Source organism: Rattus norvegicus, chromosome 8, assembly GCF_036323735.1.
Source record: "Rattus norvegicus strain BN/NHsdMcwi chromosome 8, GRCr8, whole genome shotgun sequence".
Lineage (NCBI taxonomy): Eukaryota > Metazoa > Chordata > Mammalia > Rodentia > Muridae > Rattus > Rattus norvegicus.
Window position 1 is genome coordinate 109,866,006 of NC_086026.1, and position 21,827 is coordinate 109,887,832.

Below are 21,827 nucleotides of genomic sequence, written 5' to 3' on the forward strand. Positions count from 1 at the left end.
ATGGAAGACATACACTGGCCAATGTGCTACAAGGGATAGCAGAAACAGGAAAAAGGTAAAGGGAACACTTGAGTCCCTTAGTTGAGAAGTGTTGGAAAGTACAGAAAACGCCGAAAGAATAAGTGAAGAATTTGCCTGCAAAAATGTATCTGTGACTTTCCTCAGTGTTGTGATCAAATGCCTGACAAGAAGCAAGCAAAGGGAGGGAGAGTTTATTTTGACTGGTGCTCTGAGGATGCTTCCCATCCTGGCAGGAAGGTGTGGTCATGGGGACAGTTCTCAGTTGTGGCTGCAGGAACAGGAAGCTGTATGTTTACATTCCCCATGGCTCAGGAAACAGGACAGGGAGTGGGGTTGAGCTCTAAACCTCAAGGTCCACCTCTCAGAGAACCACTTTATCCACCTAGGCCCCACCTCCCAATGGTTTTACGACCTCCCAAATAGTGCCATCAGCCAGGCACTAATTGTACAAACACATGAGCAAGTGGGGAGACACTCTATCCAAACTGTAACAGCCAGTCTCTTGAGCATCCTGAAGAAGGCTAGAGGAATGCCTACATCTTATAGTTCTATATTGTTTGGATTTTTCATAAGTTCAACAAGTAATTTTTTAAGTACCAAGAAATGTTACTCAGAAGGTGTTTATGGAAAATGTTACGAATGTATTTGTGAAAAACAAAACAGATATAACTGTGGGATGATATCATACAGGTGGTGCAGGTACAAGATAGAAGGAGGCCTGTTGTTGGACAAGAAGGAAGGATGAGCGAGAGAAAAGTTTGAGGGAAGAGGAGGAGACTGGGAGGGAAGCAGTGGAGACAACATGGAGGCTGATGTTAAGATTCCACTCTGTGTATTTACAGGTTGTTATGCATGTTCTAAAGGGATGCATGTGTACAGGGCTTTGTATGTTTAGGTGGGCAGTTATATCTTATCAACTGGATCAGAGGTTATTGTGTTGTGTGTTCTTTCTAGTGGAGAATTGAGTCGGGGAGAGTGTTTGGTGGCAGACACTGGGCCGCCACAGAGTTGAGATGTGTGTTTCTGGCAAGATATCTCCCAGATACCTTGGGGCACTGCAGTGCTGAATCTAGTGGAGGAAAAGACAGCCTTTTTGTAAGTTTACAATAACATATAACATGTATGTCCTAATGTGCTACAGCATGTCTTCATATGGGTGATAACTGAAGGGTCACAATTCTTTAGAGGGCATTTTCAACAGTGTCAAAGTTAAATGCATGTCTTTTGACCCAGGTACTTTACTTCCAGGAATTTATCATTCAAACACATGCATACTTACATACATACATACATACATACATACATACATACATACATACATACATACAGCAAAAGTGATTATACATAAGGAAATTTTGGTGGGGGGAAAATAACCCTAACAATAGCAGATCAGTTAAATTAAACAATACACATATATACATACACACACAAAGACACATATAAAAATGGAATAGAATTTGGTAATGAAAAAGGATGATGGAATTTCTTTATTCATTCAGAAACATCTACAAGATACATAAGAATAAGATTCGGAACAGTACATATGTCATCAGCTATGCCTAAAAGATGATATATATGCACATACTTACACATACATGTCCTCGTTTACATGTATGTGGATTCAAATGTCTTCAGAAGACTACCTAAGAAACTCATACTGAAGAGAAAGGATGAGGAACTATGCAGATGGAGAAGAGAAGATAATTTACACGTGCAATATGTTATGGGCCCTATGAATAGACTATAGATTCAAACTAATACTTTCTAAAGCTAAGAAGAAAATGTAACTAGTGGTGTTTGCATGGTGGGCTCATGGGACATCAGATTTTGTTTCTTTTCAAGGAGTCTTAAATTACTGCAGGGCTTTTTTAGATCATGAGAGTGAGAGAGACAGAGAGTTTAGGGAGATGCTACAGTCAGTAAAGTGCCTGTTAGGCAAGTATTAGCCAAGTTTGGATCTATGGCACCCATATGAAGGCCAGGAAAGCCTGTGCACATCTATAACATGGGTGCTCAGGAGTCCCTGGGGCTTGTTTGTCAGCCCACAGAGCCAGTCAGAAAGCTCTGGGATCAGTGAGAGAGGCTGCCTCATAAAGCAGAGAAAGAGCAAGAGAACACATATCTGATATCAGCCTCTGTCCTTCACACCCACATGTGCATATGTGTGTACACACATGCATATGCATATATATGTATGTATGTACACACACATATACCTCTGCAGACATATACACACAACACAAGCACAATTTTTAAATTGCTTGAATTCAAATTTAAAAAGTTAGTCAAAAAAGAGGGTTCTACAGACTATAAGATCCCTTCCAGACAAAAGAGGCTATAATTTTATTATAAAACAGTGTGGTATGTCCTTCCAAGATCTAACTCTCCGATAGCCATGTTTGCCCACAGACAACAACCTTCTGGCAAGGTAGTCTTGTAACAATGTGTCACAGGGGGAGGTGGCTTTGGGGGCAACTCCAGACAATGTTCAAGAAATCCTAGCCAGGGTGGGCTTCTACCCCTGGGGGAGTCAGAGTTTACCTTAGAACTCACCAAGCCTGGAAGCAAACATGTAAAGCTGGGGAAAGACTCAGAACCCGAGACACCAGATGGGCATCCAGGCACTGGTAAGGCGGCCAAGTGCAGGGATCCAGGGACAAGCAGGCCATCCCTACCTTGCATCTCCACACACGTAGGCTGGCTGAAGGCACTGTGCCTCCCGATGGTTTTCACCAGCGCCTGCGCCTTCACGCAGTACATGACCCCTGGATCCATGGTTTCTAGGTGCACCGGAATGTCCCCACTCCTCACCACCTTGACACGTTCCTGTAAAAAAGATCAAGACACAGTTAGTGCTGAAGGACAGCAGAGTGAGAGATGGTGGCGAGAGCAGGGCAGGGCAAGTGCAGGTAGTCCTTTTCCAGAACATTCCAGAACAGAGAACATCCCTTCCCACTTGTTCATGAAGGCATTCATTTCTTCATTCACACACTGACATATATTAGGCCTGTACTAATATACTAATGTACCCATGTAGTAATATAATTAGGCACACGGCACTGAATGAAAGACGTAAAGCCCCTGCTCTTGGAGAGCTTGCATGTGGGAGAGAAATATAAATGCATTCCTGCAGTGATTAGGGCCATGAAAAAAAAATGGGGTAAGGCAAAGAGAGTGGCTAGGAGGCACAGGGTTAAAGGGAGTTTAGAAACAGCCTCTCCAACAGGACAAGATTTGGGCAGAGCTCATCCACCTGTCTGCCCACCCGTCAACTCTTGCTCTAACCCCCAGGCCTGTAGAGGAGCCTGTAGAAGCTTGTGTGACCCAGCCCAGATGACTCAGGGTACACACTCTCTCAGCAATGAGCCTCCCAGTTACAAGGGAGGGGACTAGGATCCGCCCCCAAAGACTACGAGGTTGATGCGTGCTCTCTCCTGCCAAGTTCCAGCATTTCTCCCACCCTGTTCCGTCTGCCTGGCTGGCAGTGAAATGTGTTACTAGTGTGCCCTGACCCTGCAGGGTAAATATTAGCCAATACCCTGTCCCACCTGCCCACGGCATCTTCCAAGATCACTATCCCACTCTGCTGAGAGTGTACAGCCCCCAAGATACTGCCGTGTGGCACTGAACAGCCTAGACTGAGAAGGGGACCCACAGAGCTCGACTGGCTGTCCAAACCCCACAAAGCTTAGATAGATAAGTAGAGCCCAAGCAATGGGATTCCTCCCTGGAGGATTTGGTCTTAGGAAACCAAATACCTCAAGTTGGACAGGAGGACAAAGGGAGAGGACTGGGTGAGGAGGGTCAGTCTGAGATGCTTTGAGGAGTCAGGGAGACACAGTCACAGGCATGGATAGGACCTGGGAGTGAAGCGAAGAGGCCACAGTAAGACCTTCAGGGAGAAAACAGCAAGGGTCCCACAGGCCAAGTCCCTGTGTAGTTAAAACTGTACTTCTGCCTGGTCTTGTGCTGGTTCTGCTCACAGATTTGGTGAGACGCCTCTGTGGCCCATATTGATCCTTCTGAGAAAGCACAAGTTTCCTTGTGCCCACTGAAGTGGATCACCAGGCTCTGCCATTCTATCAGCTTAAACAGAACTCCATAGGGAGTGGTGTCCCCTGTGTCTGCTAGAGTTTTACACTGCTGCTGCTGCAGCTGCTGCTTGTGACCACCCTTCCATGAGGGCTGGCCTCCCACTCACCCCAAACTACAGCAAGCTTCCCATGGGGAAGGGCGGCTCCCTTCCAGGCTTTCTGCACGGCCCATTGGATCATAATTAGATAGTCTTATTCATAAGCTAGCTGCTGGCTCTGTGCCCCACTTCTGCACTCTGCCAAGACACACACACACACACACACACACACACACACACACACACACACACCCTCGAGAGGTTTGTGCCCACCTTCTGTGCTTTTGAAATCATCGGAACACCCTGCCCTGTTGGCCCTATGTGTCTGAGACTAGCTGGTGAGGGAGAAAAAAAACCCAAATGCATCAAAAAGGCACTAGGGGTCCGGGGTGGGGGGAGTGGGGAGGGCATTAAAGTAAGGGAAGCGGCCTCCCAAACTCCTATAGACCTGGCCTGAAAAGGGCCCAGACATCCTGGCCAAGGCCTAGGATGAAAGGTAGGTCTTTGAGGAAGGAGTCAAGGGATGGATGGCTGGTTCTCTCGTTTCTCCTTTCTTAAACTTCACCCTGGTCAAGTCACTTATGCCATGAGCACTACAAAGCTAGACACATTCCCTCACCCCTGGAAAGCCGTGCGCCTTCTCTAAGGCTTGACTCAAAGGCCGGGCAGGGTGAGTGGGAAGCCTCACCACGGCACCGGGCTCCATCCTCCAGTAGACCACAAGGAATTCAAACTGGGGCCCCAGGTCTTCCAGCTCAACAACCAGATGCAGCCCATGTTCAGTGACCTCCATCCTGGGTGGGGTGAGAACAGCTGTTGGCAAGAGAAAAAAGAATCAAAACCAGCTCCAGGGGGAACCGATTCCCTCGGGATAAGATGGCCATGTCACCAGCGGAGACGTAGCAGCCCAATGGGCAAGGGGCAGGGTGGTCTGCCGAGGGGTGCTAGTGTGTGGGTGGAATTGTGTACATAAGCATTCTTCTGCACTCTGGGTGCTCATAAAAGTCCTTTTAGATTTTATTTATATTAAAATGTATTTGGTGTGTGTGTGTGTGTGTGTGTGTGTGTGTGTGTGTGTGTGTGTGTGTGTGTGTGTGTGTGTGTTTACTTGCATGTGAAACACAGAGAACAGTTCTCTCCTTCCACCAGGTGGGTTCTGGGAATCGAACTCAGGTCATCACGCTTGCCAGCGAAGTGCCTTTGCTTGCTAAGCCATCTGGTGGTCCTCATAAAATGCTTTTTGAATGATGAATGAGCAGAAAACAAACGGTAAAGACTTACTACAACTCATTTTCACCCCAAGTCATCTGTTCCTTCTCCGGGAGCAGAGGCTCAAGAGAAGGGAGGAAGAACTCAGGGAAACATTGTTGCCTTCTTTTCCTTTTAGAGCATGTTCTCTGTCTCCTCTCCACCACCTTGTTTCATTGTTCTTCACCTTGACAATGAGTGAAGACACTGGTCCTTAATGTAGCAGTGAGTTTAGCTACACTGCTTTGGCCCCTGCGGGACCCAGGGTGGCACCTGCCCAGGAGCTATCTGGATTCCTGAATGGAAGACGCACAAACACATGCCAGTTAATTTTAAAATGCCTTGGCTACCTTAAAGGCTTGGCACTCCTAAAGCTTCCCCTGCTACCCCAGGCTCAATCAGAAAAGTAGCCAGTGCCACCCACCTAAATATTCACATGGCTGGTTGGCTTTCTCTCCTGCAGTTGCCATGTCCCATCCTTTCCCATCCTTCTCCCCCGAGTCTTGGCGATTCTGTCTCCTTTTTCCAGTTCCTAGCCCGCACAAATCTAAAGGCCTGCCCCATCTCCCTTTGCCCTGCCATTGGTCATTGGCATTTTTATTGATCGATCAAAAACCAATTGGGTACAAGGGCCTTTAGTGTTTGGACATGCAGATTCCTGATTAAGTTAAAGCATTAGAACCAATCCTTAACACCTTAATGCTTGCTGAACGCCTGCCTGCCTGAGCTCTGCTGAACATAGCTGGCATCCCCTTTGCGCCTTAGGAATAAATTTATCTGACAAGGTCAACCTTGTGCATCCCTACTGCTCACACAGAGCCCTGGCACATGTGAGATCTGGTGCTAGCTTGGGTGACTCGGTCCTTCTATTCTTGGTCCAAGGATTCTTAGTCTCACATAAAAACTGTCAGCAAGTCAGAAGTGTCTTAGACATTCTGACAATCAGTTCTAGAAATCACAGCCCAAGCACAAACATTGTCTTTCGAATTTTGCAAGTTCCCAAAAAGAGAGGTTGCCAGTCTCTGGGAACACCTTCCCACCAAGAGGCCAAGAACAGAAGGGCCCACACGGGCTGCCTCCCCTCCTTCGATATCAATCTAGAAACCGCAGGACCAGAAGGACCTGTGGGATGGTTGGTATTGGCTTGGGAAGTAGGAAGAGAGGTGTCATGGACTAAATCCCTCTACACTGAGGCCAAGCAACATAGAGAAGAAAGGCAGTTCCTAGAGAAGGCGTTGAGAGAGCAAAGGGGGTTTTCCCTTGCCATCCTCATTAGAGAAAATATCCCTAGGTTTGGTGAGCTGTCCCTTGAAGGGACAAAGAGGACTTGGGAAGTCAAGCCACCTGTGCAAATACAGCTAGTCCAGACACAGCACCACTGTCTCTGTAATGCCTGCAAACAGAGAATGCCCAGTCCACATATGGTCAGAATCTGGGTCTTTAATGCCATCTCTTTCAATCTATGCCATCCTTTTCAATCTAGAGTTTCTTCCTTCCTTTATTTCTTTGTTCCTTCCTTCCTTCCATTCTTCCTTCCTTTCTGGAAGCACTCGGGCAGAAATCTCTGGCCTACATACTCAGTATGCTTAGAGCAATTGATCCACCCACAGAAGGTAATTCTGTGGTACAGAGATGTTAAGGGACTTGCTCAGAGTCACACAGCTAACAGCCAGAATTAGAACTCATGTCAGTCTGTTTCCAGCCTCCTGTGTGAGATGTTCATCCCTAGAAGCAGGGACCCACAACTCTGGCTACACATGACAAAAAACTGGGTAGAATTTTAGGTTCAAAAAACAATGGATGCGGGGATGGGGATTTAGCTCAGTGGTAGAGCGCTTGCCTAGGAAGTGCAAGGCCCTGGGTTCAGTCCCCAGCTCCGAAAAAAAGAACCAAAAAAACAAAACAAGAACAAAAAAAAAAAACAATGGATGCTCAGACATCATTCAAATCGGACACACCTGAAATGGTCCCAATCAGGCCTTCAAGCTCCATATGGTTATAACATAAAATTGAAGTTAAGAATGTCTGCCCTCGGGGCTGGCTTACCTAGGAAGCGCAAGGCCCTGGGTTCGGTCCCCAGCTCCGAAAAAAAAAGAACCAAAAAAAAAAAAAAAAAAGAATGTCTGCCCTCAATGAGGTTAAGAATAGGATAGCTCCACTGGAGAACATTAAGATTTTTGTGTGTCAGAGAAGTCAGAGTGAGCCTCTCAAATGGGAAAGGCAGATAGAGCGCCCTTAGGAGATTCAGTGCTAGCCAGGTGGCGGAGGTGCACACCTTTAATCCAAGCACCTGGGAAGCAGAGGCGGGTAGATCTCTGTGAGTTCAAGACCAGCCTGGTCTAGAGAGTGAGTTCCAGGACAAAGCTCCATATAAAAACCCTGCCTTGAAAAAAACGAGAGAGAGAGAGAGAGAGAGACAGAGAGAAAGAGAGAAAGAGAGAGAGAAACAGAGACAGAGAGAGAGACAGAGACAGAGAGACAGAGACAGAGAGACAGAGAGAGAGACAGTCAGAGTTAGACAGAGACAGAGAGACAGAGACAGAGAGACAGAGACAGAGAGACAGAGACAGAGAGACAGAGACAGAGACAGTCAGAGTTAGACAGAGACAGAGAGACAGAAACAGAGAGACAGAGAGAAAGAGAACCAGTACTAACCCAGCTAGGTTGCTGACTCCACTACACATGAAGCCAATAGGATTCTTAAGATTCTGCTCTCTTCAGCACATGCAAACTCCTATCCCTCAGATTCCCCTGCAGCAAGACCTTTTCCTGTTTATGCTGGCCTCTTGAGTACAGATTTCACTGCCCAGCCCTTCCCAAATAACTGCCGGCACTCCCTGATCTCCATCTGTCCTGGCCTTCCTTCCAGCAATAGCTGCCAGACCCCAGAGGAGTTCTTGGCTGGAGCCTCAGGCTCCCAGGTGCCAGAGGAAGTGGGGCTGGGTGTTGGCTGAACTCTGTGGGCAGAGGAAGAGTTGCAGTGTCCTCCAGTGCCCATAGCCTCCAGGTGCCTAGGCTCCGACCACTTCAGCCAAGTCTTCCCAGTACCTGGGAAAGATGCTTAGCAGAGAAGTCCGCATATCACAGCAAAAGCCTCCCTGGCATCCCATTCCAGCAACCCTGTGCTCCTCATCTGCTTACTGGCTCTCAGCTCCGGCATCCCCAGGACAACAATAATAATATTAGCAACAGCTCATATGGTTCCCCTCAGCTATCCCATGAGGCAAAATATTGGACTCACACGGCTATCACGTTCCAAGATGGATTTGAACCAACCCTCATAATTCCTCAGGGCCCATTTGGGATGCCTTGTCATCTAAACCCTCCTGACTTCCACTCAATATCCTCTGTCCTCAGTGACTTGACTTACTCCATTACTGGAGACTGGGACCTAATGTTCCTAAGCTCTCACTCTAAGGAGATCCTCTGCCACTGGAAGATAATGGGCCACTGGAGGCCCTGCCTTTTCCCCAGCACCAAACGCCTACCATCCCACCCACTCCCACTTCAGACAAGGAGCTGCCTCTTCCCATCTTCACACAGTCCGCAATGTGTTGCAGTTGCAGCCTGGTCACTTTTTCAAGGACCACCCAAGGGCTTCTTTAAGTTTCTCAGGAGCTTTCTGCCCCTTCTAGCTACCCAGCCACCTACACAAATCCTTCCACTGTCTACATTTTAAACCCTGAGGTTCTGGGACCCCATCCTGAGTTCTTTCTATCCTCCCTACATTGTCCCTGGACACTTACATCATCTCCAAGCTTATATAGCTGGTATAACTTTGTGTTGTGTGTTTGGCTTTCATCTCCAAGAGCCTCAAGGCCTGATTTCCGGTTGTAAGTCAGACATTCACAGCACACCACGTTGCGGGAGTTCAGCTCCAAAGAACACATAGAGTGTCTCCTATTCTTCAAGATCAGTTGCTCCTTTTGGGTTCTCTGCCTTGGACAGCAGTCTCACAACCCAGGTAAGAAGCTAGATTCTGTCTCCCTACGCCATCCCTCACTAACCCGATTCCCAAGCTCCCATGTCTGCTGAACTCGTCCCACTCCCCCGTACCTCCTCTGCTAAGATAGAGACCAGAAACCATCTTGGCTTAGCCGAAAGCTATCAGTTTCCCTCTCACTCTTCCTCTGCTCCGCAGGTTTACCTACTCCAGGTTACTCTCCTCACAGTGGCCATAGTATCTGTTCTGTAAGAAAGACATGGCCTAGACCCTGTCTCCTTCCATCGCTCCCCTCTCCTGACCTGATTAAGCTTTACCATAGGGCCAGTTCTTCATCTGCCCTGCTGCCCATCCAGCCATCACCTCATCCCAAACACACAGGTCCTTTCACAGGACAGCCACAGCTGGCCCTTGGCCACTTATCTGGACTCTTCTCTCCCCTTTCAACCACTTTCCAGTTATAATTGCAGGAGAAAAGTTATTTGCCAGCGATCACAGAAAGGAAATGTTTCTGATAGCGGTTAAACGTACAGACGTTTTTAAACAATGGAGCTGCTCTCAGCAGTATGGGGTTAACGGGGCTCCAGATGGGAAATGTTTACAGAGGCGTGATCAGAGTAAGATTTCTAGTGTCAGTGCTAGAATGTCAATACCTGTGGGCCCTAACGAGGACAGTCAGGACTGACTCCCAAAGGAAAGGAGAGGGACAGCAGGTGAGACGGTCGGCGATTTAAAAACAGTGTCAGTAAGGTTTTGTGTTTCTAAGCACACCAGTTATTTTGATGCTGAAGGTAGTTAGTTCCGTAAGGGCAAGAGAGGTATGCCTTACTTGCATTCCGATTAAAGGGGTGCTCCAGGTTGCTCCAGGCTGAAGATTGCGAACCCAGCATGGCCATGACCCTGAAGTTATATGGCACTGTGGCAGTGACGTCATCAGTGACATCGCACTCCAGACCTTTGGTAGGTGAGCACTGGCTGCTGGGGATCCAGATGTGACTCATGTACAGGCTCTCGTACTCCCTGGCCAAGGAGGGGAAGACACAGAGTCAAGGCACGCCCTTCGGGCAGACTAGAAGATAACTGCTTTTGTGCATCAGTAGAACGAGCATTCTCTCCCCAGCTCCCGACTCTCTACTTCCTTCCCACCCCAACCACCACTCTTCTTTATTCCTCGGAAACCCTAGCATTAGCCTCCACCTGTCCCTGTCTCTCTACGTCCACTGTTGCCATACCCATCTCAGCTGCCATCATGCCTTGCCACACTGTGGTTTCCCATACTCCACCTTCTGCAGTGGAGGTCTCAAACACTGCCCCCTCAGCAGACTAGGATGTTTCTGTCCCTGATGGCTTCCTGTGAGACACTGGCCTTCTCCCATCCTGCCCTCTAGGGATGCTGCTTCTACCCACTGACCTTTGCTCACTCCTTCAAAGTGAGGATGATCTCTTTGTCTATGGCTTCTACCTAGATGTTCACTGTCTCAAGACTGACTCTGCCATCTCTCAGGAAAGGGTACGCCTCCTACAGAGGCCACCACCACCACAAAAGAACTGCAAACTCAACTCCTTTGCATGACCCTTAACAGCTTCCTGTTGGGATTCTACAACTCTGCGTTGGGCTCCGAGCTCTGCTGCCCGATAGTCTCTGTGATGACTGAAATGTCCTGTGTCAGTGACGGTCAGTGGGGGTTGTCACTCACCACTTGTGGCTATAGAGCATGTGAAGAAGGAAGAAGGGGGTCAGTGACATGCTTCGGTGTAGTTTAAACTTAAATAGCACCAGTAGCTGGTGGCTGCAAAACCGAGGAGTGCACACCCAGGGTATGTAGTTACCTCTTGCTCCAGAAGCTGGTTTCCCTGAGTCTACAAGTGTGCATCCTTGTATCCCTGAGCCCAGAAGAATATCTACACACGTGGGGCTCTATTCCTGCCTACTGTGTTAATCCTGAGATTCCCCGAGAGATAAACTAGTTCCACAATTCTGAGTCAAATTTGAAGCAAGCTTTAACTAAACACTGACCAGGATGAACTTTAGTCAGGACAACTCCCTGGAATTCCCAGCTGAGTGGCTTCAAGACACATGTTGCAGAGACTTTTAAGGACAAAGCCATATGACCACCATCTTTTCCCTCGTGGCCTTGTTATTTTCCAAGAACTGTAGCTCCTAACATCTAGGAGGTTACTAGTCGTTGGTTTACAGGCTAACCTCGGTCTTACATCGCTAATGAAATGTGTTGAGCACTAACTCTGTCAGTCACAAGTGCCCGGGCAGCTGGGAAACACTAGATCCAAGTTCACCCACCCCAGGCCAGCTGAACATTAGGGTCAAGACTCATTTGGACTTCTTATCCAAGTAAGTCAAGGAAACTATGGCTGGCCTCCTACACCTCAAAAGGTCTAGCTCTCTGGATTTGTCCATTCCAAGCAAGGATCAAACTCACCAATTTTCCTACTGTTGAAAACAGGTACACCTAAATGTATTTGGGTCTCTCAAACCCATTAACACTAAGGGGCAGACTGGGTAAAACATCTATTTTGAGCCGCAAAGCCTCCTGGAGTAGAGAAGGAGGGGCTGTCCTTCTCAGACCTGTTATCTAAGGAAGAAAAGGCTATTAAGCAGAAACAAACCAAACTTACCCCTGGTACTGCACAAAATAGAATACCGTCTCCCCCGGCTGGGTCACTGGGTTCCACATCAACAGATGCTTCATGTTGGTTGACCGTACAGAGAAGTTTTGTGGGGCAGGCAGAATGGTCGCTCCATCTGGGATGAAATTAAGTAGAGAAGCTGACCTCTGAGCAACAGTGAGAACTAGCATAGCTTCAGATGCAAAGCCTTACAGGTTCATCCACAGTCACTGCAATTTTATCACACTTGTGCCTTTGTGACAGCATGGAATGTCTGTAGTAATAACAATAGCTAAGCTCTAGTGAACTTTGCTCATACTCTATATAGGTCATTGCTGGATTGTTACAGGATTACCCCCATTTAATTTTCTTCTCCTTCTCCTCTTCTGTTTGTTTGTTTGTTTGTTTGTTTGTTTGTTTGTTTGAGACAGGGTCTCTTTGTGTAGTCCTGCCTGTCCTAAAATTCACTCTGTAGACCAGATGGGCCTCAAACTCAGAGATCCATGTGTCTCTGCCTCCCAAGTGCTGGGACTAAAGGTGTTTGCCACTATGCCCAGCTTTCCATGACCCTACTGAGTAGAAGAGCCATTATTTTCCCCATTAAATGAACAAACTAAGAGGCATGTTATTTGTTCAAGAGCATGTATTTTTTTCTTTTTTTCAAGACAGGGTTTCTCTAGGTAGCCTTGCCTATCCTATAACTTACTCTGTAGCCCAAATTCAGAGATCTCCCTGCTCTGCCACCTGAGTGCTGAGAACACCACTCTAGTATAATATGCTTTATTACTTAATAATTTGTTTATTACTAGTATGTACAATATGTATGTATATGAGTGTGGATGTATATTCCATGGTGTATATATGGACACCAGAGGATAACTTTAGGGTTTACTCCTTCCACCAATGGGAATCAGGTGCAAATATGGGTCATCAGGTTTTCATGACAGCACCTTTATTCACTGAGCCATCTCATTGGCCTTATTTATTTTAGTGAACGTATAAAAAATGTACCCATGATATCTGTGGGTATTTTACCACATGAATGCAATGTGTTATTTCAAATAAAAGCAAGCCTATCTCAAACATTTTTTCATTTCTTTTTGGTTAAAAGCCTTCAAATATCCTATCTTGTGGGCCTTTTGAAATACATCCCCCCCCCAATTACTCTACTGTGCAACAGGACATCAGAAAACTCTGCTATCTAACCGTAACTTAATAACTGCTGACCTATCTTCACTTTGTATTCTCTATAACCACTACTCTCTCCAGCTTCTAGCTACCACTGTCATTCCACTCTTAAAACACACTAGATCAACTCTGTAATCGTCTACCTATGAGTGAGATTATGTGCTGTTTGTCTTTCTGTGTTTTGTTTATTTCACTTAGCCTGATATCTTCCTGATCATTTATGTCAGCCTTTTATGGCTGAACAGTATGCCATTGTGTATAGGTAGTTTTGTCCGTGTATCAGTGTAAACATCAATTTTATTTTAAGATAAAGTGATAAGAGCTCTACTCAGCTGATCCCAGATCATCTCCTTCTCTGTTCTATCACTATGCCTAGACCTGGAAGCTTCTAGCCTCCTTCAATATAATCTTCCCAGCTGACTGATTCAATCCAGCTTCTCTTGGCTTCTGTTGAAATTGCTCTGCCTGGCCTCACACTAACTTTGACAATATGTTCTGTCTTCTCCTGTGTCTAGCTTGTTCTCTCTGTAACCTGTCTCTTTAAAACTGTCCTGATAAAATTGCCACACACACACACACACACACACACACACACACACACACTACCCACCAACTACCACATCACCTTTTTTTTTTTTCTCTCTCACTGCTCTTAGTAGCCTCTCTTCCTCTGCTGTTCTCATGTAACTTGGGTGTGTCCTATCTCTGATTCATTCTATCAAATCTTTCTTTGATTCGACACTTGGTCTGCTCCTCCATTATCATTCCATTCTAAACACATACTAGATCAACTCTGATAATCACTTCGATAGATCACTTTCAACCATGTTTGCTTTCTTCTACAAACTAATCTTACCTCCATTGTTTGGGATTAAAGGTGTGTACTAAGGGTGCGTCTGTATTCCAGCCAGGTCATATTGTAACCCAGGGTGTGTCTGCATCTGGACAGATCGTATCTTTGGATGTGATCCCTTGCCAGAGCAGCCATGCTGCTGAATTAAAACTCCTCTACATCTTAGTTGAGGGACATTTAGGTTAATTCCACTTCTTGGCTTCTGTAGACAGTGCAGCAGCTGTCTCAGCACAGTTTTTAATTTCCTTTGGATGCATTATATACCCAGTAGTGGGATAGCCAAGTCATGATGGCTGCACTTTGAGCATTTTAGGGAACCTACACACTGCTTTCCATAAGGATTATAATAACTTACGTTTTCAGCAATAGTGTATGCCAGCATTTGGCTTGTTATTTTTAACTTTTTTATTGAAAATCTCTTTTATTGTGGTCCTGGGGATAAAACCCCAGGGGTTTACACACCCTAGGGAAGTATTCTACTGAACTACAGCCCCAGTGTGGGGTGAGGTGATATCTTACTTTACTTTTCTTTTGTGTCTCTGGGATAATTAATGATGTTGAATATTGCTTCGCATACTTCCTGGTCATTGGTATTATTTAGTTTTAAGGAATGCCTATTTAATTTTACTGTCCATTTTCAATCAGTTTATTTATTGACTTGCTAATGAGCTCTTTATAGACTCTAGATGATAATCTTGATGCCAAATTGACCTGGATTCAGGTCTTGACTCAGCCCTGGAATATGTTATCTTATGCAACCCACATAACCTGAGCCTCCCACTTCTTCATGGCAATTCACTCAGGCTCTGGCCAGTTTCTCATGATGTCTCTTTGCCATCCTTGGGCACCAGGACACATTAATTAAGTGAACACTATGGCCAATGGGGCATCTGCAGCCTGGTGGGAAGCTCTGACTCAGGTCTACCATGGAGATAATCTAGTAAAGAAGGGTACCAAAACAGCTCAGAGACCCCACCCTGGAAAGACTGCAAGCCCCCAAGCCCATCCCAGGCACAGGATAAAGGCAGCGTGCCTAGAGTGTGTACACAGTGGTACTGCAGTTTGCACAGAATAAAAATGGCCAGCCAAACTGCACCTGCACTGATAAGGACTCCAGGCAGCCTGAAGCTCAGCCTTACATGCACCTCTCGGCCTCGGGTACCGGACCGCTCCTTTGCGCATGCTCCTCTTTCTGTACCCAGCACCTGGCTCCCTTACCATTAAGACTCACAGTGGCGGTCTCAATGACACGCAGACAAAATATCAGCTGGGGTCTTTCCCTGGGACCTTTCTGTTCCTGCCTCTAGATTGGCACCTGCTATTTGTTATCAGGCATCAAGCCCCGTGTACATGAGGGAAGAGGGATGCTCCTGAGAACACCCTGTCTGGCTGGTGCCTTGTGTCTTTTCTAACCTGGGACCCTGATGGTGTACCTTCACTTCATCCTCAACACACTCGCTCTACCTGAGAGGAAAGACCGGGGACGCCTGCAGGGAGATTTCTTGGCCTTCCAGCCCTAACTTCTTTGTTTTTCTTTCCTTTTCTTTTCTTTTCTCTTCTTTTCTTTTCTTTTCTTTCTTTCTTTTGTTCTTCTGTTTCTAATTTTGTCATTAAAACTCTCAAATGTGCACAGCCCGTTCTTGACGATACTCACGCCCCACCCTTTCCTGACTCCCTTTCCTGCTTCCGGTGGTCTACTTTTCCTTCCCAAAAAGTCACTCTTCCACCTTCTTGTCTTATTACTTAAAACAAATAAACAAACTAACCTAGATTCTGCCATATGAGAGAAAAATAGCATTTGTGGGAGTCCTACTCAACATAATGATTTCAAGTTTCATACATTTTTCTTCAAATCACATGATTGTATCGTTTTGAGACAGAGACTCTCTGTGAAGTCAAGGCTGGCCTGGAACTTATATGTAGCTTTGGCCTGGTCTCAAACTCACAACAGTGCCCTCCGCCCTCCCCAGGTTATGGAACTAGTCAAGCATGGTCATTCACATCTATAATCTCAGCAGTAGGAGGCTGAGGTAAAGATTAAGCTGGAAAGAAGCCTGGGCTACATCATCAGCTCCAGCTGTTAAGAGTTGGGCCCATCTCGTTACTTTAAAAGAAAAAAAAAAAAGAACAAGAAAGAAAACAGAACGATTATGGAACTAGACTAACTAACCCTGTGTCTATGTATGTGTTTCTGTGGTGTGTGTGTCTACATATGTGTGTGTATGTCTGTGTATCTGAGCGTCTGAGCTTCTGTCTGTGTAGTGTGTATATTTATATATGTGTCTGTGTGTGTCTATGTGGTAGGTATATTTGTGTGTATGTGTATTTTTTGTATGTGTGTGCATCTGTGTATGACTGTATTTGTGTGTCTTTGTGTGGTGTGTGTATCTGTGTGTAGGTGTATTTGTGTGCCTATGTGGTTTGTGTATATGTGTATTTGTGTGTGCATGTATTTGTACGTGTGTGTGGGCATCTGTGTAACTGTCTATCTGTCACTTGTATGGTGTGTATATCTCTGTATGTACCTGCGTTAGTCTGTGTGGCTGTTCATGTGGTTTGTGAATTTGTGTATATGTGTGTGCATCTGTGTGTGTACTTTACATATGTTGCCACTGGGATTTGAACCCAGGACCTTGTGAATGTTAAGCATGTACTGTATCACTGAGCAAAACCCACAGCTCCAATTAAAATAAGTTTGAAAGAGCTCAAGAGATGACAAGATGGTGACCTGTGTTGGATCCCCAGAACCTATGTAAAGGTGTGAGAAAATCAACCCCACAGAACCGTTCTCTGACCTCCACACGGGTGCTATGGCATTCGCTGTCCCCAATAATAGAAAAATAAATATTTTTTTTAAAGAATAAAAGTGAAGGGACCAATCCACACATTCAAGACTGACAGTAATTAAGACTGCATGTGGGGCTGGAGAGATGGCTTAGTGGGTAAGAACACTGACTGCTCTTCCAGAGGTCCTGAGTTCAATTCCCAGCATCCACATGGTGGCTCACATCCACTGTAACTCCAGCTCCAGGGGATCCAATACCTTCTTTTAGCCTCCAGGGCACATGCAGCCAAACACCCTTACATGTAAGTAAAATGTTGTCTGAAGCTGTTTAAATCATTTCCTATGTTAACACAAGACAGCACCACACAGCTCTCTGGATGGCATAGGTATGTAGTTAAAGATACAAAATGAAATCCTGGCAAGGACAGAGAAGACAGATGCCTCATAGACTGCTGGTAGAATTGTAAATTGGCACACTGGTTCTGAAAAAAATGGCTTGGCAGTTTCTTTTAAAACTAAATATGCAATTACTATCTGACCCAGTAGTTGTGATCTTGGGTGTTTATCCTAGAGACATGGAAATTTCTGTTACCTAAGATGTGCATCTGAATGTCTAAAACTGAGCTGGAATGGGCCCGAGTGTCTTGCAATAGGCGACTGCCTACCAAGGGTGAGTGTTACAAAGGGTGGCGTAGATAAAGGAAGGGGGCTATGAGCAAGGAACCCAAGGACTGCTTGCTGGAGGCTCAGTGTGGCAAGGAAACAGATTGACCACTGCAGCCTCCAGAAGGGACACAGTGATGCTAACAACATGAGTCACTCCTGTTACTCAGAGCAGCTGTAGGATAGCAGAGGGAGCTCCTGGATGCCCTCATCCGTCCTTCCATGCATCCGCAGCCACAGCATGACTGTGAAGTAAGACCGAGATATAACTGCAGGGTCAGTGGCTATGGTCAGTCTCTAATCAGTTCCTCCAGTTTTCTCCCTTCGTGCTCTCTTTTCTTTCTTCCAGGAACTAACCAGGATTCCCCATGTAGCTGTCATGTCTAGTTAGTCTCCCCCAGTCTGTTCTCAATCTGTCTTTGTCTTTTATGACCTTGACATTTCTGAAGTACACTGGGTTAGCCGTTTTACAGACTTGCTCTCAGTTTGGGTCTGTCTGTTGTCACTGGGCTTCGGTGAAGTTATAAAGGTTGCTTGTTTTATTTGCCATTGCATCCCGAGAGTGACAGGATGGTGCACCAAATCTAGTTCCTTCAGTATCCTTCAGGAACTTCTCAGAGACTGATGAAGGTCCCCCTCCCCCATCCTAGTTTTCCGGGGATGGTGGAGAGATCAGTCTTAGGCTGTCCCTTTCATCATGTTAGCTGGAGAGAGGTCTCAGCTCTGTGATTGCACCCCAAGGGAGATCTTCAGGTCAGCGTTGGTAAGACACTGACTCCAGACAGGCTGCAATGTCTCCTGGTCTTTGACCTCATAGTAAGATGCCTGGCTCCCTACACTCTAAGTTGTGTCCGTCAACCACTGCTCTGCCCTATGAAGTCCAAACACAGTGAGTAGAGTCTGGTCTGAGGCTGTGAATAATCTCTCTAGCTGAATGAGGGTGTTGCCGTGTACCTTGATGCAACAACGGCGTATGTGTCCCCAAGGCCTAATATGGTCCACTTGGCCCTCTTCCAGGAGGTCCACCAAAACTCTCAGGTAACGTCTACCATGCATTCTTGCTGTGGGCACTCATTTCCACCTTTCTACGTGCTTCAAACCAGGGCAAGCCCAAGCAACTGATTGCAAAACGTTTGTACGCGTTTGCCTTGTATGCACAGGACACAGTATCAATACGTGCAATTATCAGATGTTAATCTTGATCTGCAAAACTACCAATTTACTGTTAAAGTTGCTGGGAGAGACATGTGAGAGTATGTAAGCTCCTTTCAACCTTGCATACGTTAAGTTGACAGGCGTTGGTTCGGCAGTCACCACAGCTGTGATCTGAGTCTTTTAACTGCACTGGGGTTCTCCCGTAAGGAGGAGCCAGTCCTCCTCCACTGCTGGTCATGTTTCCAGTGATTTACGTAGATGAATAGACTCCTAGGCACTGCTTTCATTTTACGGTTAAAACCCAATGCTACTATTGTTTGCTTTGTTATTGGTTGTTCCAGTGTCAGCCTCTGGCAACTCAGGTTGATCCCTGTGTCCATTTAGCTATTGTCGCCCCCTCCCACTCTTTCTCCATTCTCCTCTTGTCAATCTGCTTTGGTTTGGGGTTTTTTGTTTGTTTTGCTTTGCTTTGATTTTTGTTTTTTGAGACAGGATCTATGTAGACTTTGATGACTTCAAAATCAAAAAGATCCACCAGCCTCTGCTTCTGAGTTCCGGGGTTAAACGCACCAGCCTCTGCTTCTGAGTTCCGGGGTTAAACGCACGCATCGCCACAACCAGCCCTGTCAGTAGACTTTAAAATAACTCTAGACCTCCAGACTTCAAAGACAGTGCAAACTCCAGCCAATGTTAACATCTTACGTAGACATGATGCCGTTATCAAAACTAAGGAGCACTGTGGATCAGTGACCACAAAAAAATCCCAGGCTCCATTTGGATTTTGCCAATTCTTTCACGAACAACTGTTTCCATTCCAACATCCAACCCAATGTGCTCTGCTACCTTTGGGCCCCGTCCTATTTTAAGCACTTCATAGCTTCCCACACACTGCTCCTGTCTCATCTTGCTTTCCCCTTGCCCAGTCTTGTAAGCATCCACTTCTCTACAGAGCCACACCCAGGGAGTTTCTAAAATGCCGGGGTCTAGGCTGCTCCCCTGGTGAATTTTGAATCTATGGCCATGCAGCCTTGGCAGTTATATTTGTGAAAAGCTCCCCAGGTCTCCAGGGTTCATGTGAGACCGGAACACTGATCCTACTTCCGGTGGATAAAGTATAGTTTGAAATACGTTAAACCCCAAATGTCGAAGGTCTCAGTGTATTTTCTTGCAGACTTTATGTTTACTATAAACAGGTTTTGTTCATCTCGAATTAGCACCCAGCTCAGAGCCCATCACAGACCAAGAGCTCAGACACTAAGTGAAGGAAACTGAACAAGTAAACCCCACACATCTTGACTCCCATGAGGGTCATCTTAGCCTGGTGGTTCTCCTAATCTCTCAGCCATTGAGGTCATCCTTTTAGCTGCTCTAAGATTCACGTCTCCTAAAATCTTAGGTGCAGGGGGTGGGGCGCAGCAGGAGGGCATCCTCCACCGAGCCACGGGGCAAACTTTCCAGGCAGAAATTGCTGCATCTCTTCCTACCTGGATCTCTCTGGTCACCTCTGCTTGTTTGGTTCCCCTCTCACCATCCTTTCCTGCGACGGTCTTTTTTTTTTTTTTTTTTTTAAAGATTTATTTATTTGTTCTATGTAAGTACACTGTAGCAGAAGAGGGCATCAGATCCCATTACAGATGGTTGTGAGCCACCATGTGGTTGCTGGGATTTGAACTCAGAACCTCTGGAAGAGCAATCAGCGCTTTTAACCACTGAGCCATCTCTCCAGCCCCCCTGCCACAGTCTTTAAGGTAAATGCATTGGGAAAGCCACACATCCCTTAATCCCTTCACTCTGTCATCCTTCCTTTGTACTCCACAGAGGACTGAGCGCAGAGCATTTTTCTGGCGCTGCTAAATCAGAGTCAAACTCCAATTCCCCCATTGATCAAATACCAGGACAAAGAACTGAACATTTCTGAGTCTTGATTCCTGGTGTAAAATGGGGCTTATCAGACCCACCTTGCAGAGTGATGTGTCTGAAGAGCTTTTACTGTTAATCCAGGGGATACAGTGTACTCAGGAACGTGAGCCATGTGTAATGGCACAGGTTTAGAATTCTAGCTACATGGGAGGGTGAAGCAGGATTGCAAATTGAAGCCCTGTCTGGGTTACAGAGCAAGCTCAAGGCAGTTTGGAAAATGTAGGGGAAACCTAACTGAAACATGGAAAGTTACAAAAAAAAAAAAAAAGGCAGGGACAAGGGCTCTGAGAATACCGTTCAATAGTAGAGCGACTGCCTCAGAATGCATTAGGTCATAGGTTCAATCTTAAGAGAGAAAGGGGAGGGAGGGAGGCAAGGAGGAAGGGAGAGGGAGAGGGGAAGGGAAAGGGAGAGGGAGAGAGGGGGAGGGAGAGGGAGAGAGAGAGAGAGAGAGAGAGAGAGAGAGAGAGAGAGAGAGGAAGGGAGGGAGGAAGGGAGGGGGAGAGGGAGCAAGTTAGAGGTAGGCAATTGTGACTGTCATTGTTATTAGCAGTAGGAAGCAGTTTCCTAAATCACCCATTATTATTTGGAAAGGGTTAGGGTTAGTGAAGCAAGACATCTTTACTCATCAGCCAAGGGATCTTGTAAGCAACAGAAGTTCCTTCTGCATTTGCAAAGTTTGCCTGAATAGTCTTGAGCAAATGCTCCAAATTGCATTGCCTAAGGCAACCTTAGCTAAAGCAAGTATCCACCCCACCCTCCACCCCCCCCACCCCCCCCCCCCCCCCCCCCGGAGCTGGGGACCGAACCCAGGGCCTTGCTCTTGCTAGGCAAGTGCTCTACCGCTGAGCTAAACCTCCAACCCCAGCAAGTATTTTCTGACACCATCATTTGCATTACCAAAAGATAAGAATGGCTAGCATTTGGGGCAAGACTGTCTGAGTTTTTAAAAACTTATTTGTATTGTCTTGTTTTGACCCCTTAAAACTTTAAGGTGGCTGTTATAAGCATTTTACAGATGGAAAAAATGAAATTATATGACCAGTGGCTAAACTAGTAAGTCACACACACAGGCACGTGGGGGGCGGGGAGAGTAGCAGGAGGACCTATGGGATGGCAGACAATGACCCATTTGGTTCTGAGGATTGACCTTAGTTGTCAGGCTGGTCAACAGAGTGCATTTACCTACTGAACCACTTCAACAGCCCCTATGGGAAAATGATAACAATGAAGGCTAAGGCAAGAAAAGAGTAACAGAACGCATCGACTGTGTGGACAGCAAGTGGCCGTGTCT

General features: G+C 46.3%; 1 protein-coding gene across 4 annotated transcripts in view; it reads right to left on the reverse strand.

Annotated features, from left to right (window-relative positions):
- Il20rb (interleukin 20 receptor subunit beta) overlaps positions 1–21,827 on the reverse strand; it is a 37,959-nt gene that overhangs the window by 7,898 nt on the left and 8,234 nt on the right. For 2 of the 4 annotated variants that reach the window (XM_063265999.1, NM_001173438.1), the window contains exons 2-5: positions 11,979–12,105; positions 10,174–10,364; positions 4,842–4,966; positions 2,697–2,847 (exon numbers count right to left, since the gene is read on the reverse strand). In XM_063265999.1, coding sequence (XP_063122069.1) covers positions 2,697–2,847; positions 4,842–4,966; positions 10,174–10,364; positions 11,979–12,105 — 594 coding nt within the window. Of the gene's footprint in view, positions 1–2,696; positions 2,848–4,772; positions 4,967–10,173; positions 10,365–11,978; positions 12,106–21,827 lie in introns of all 4 variants that reach the window. The other 2 variants (XM_039081976.2, XM_017595846.3) reach the window with 1 other exon arrangement.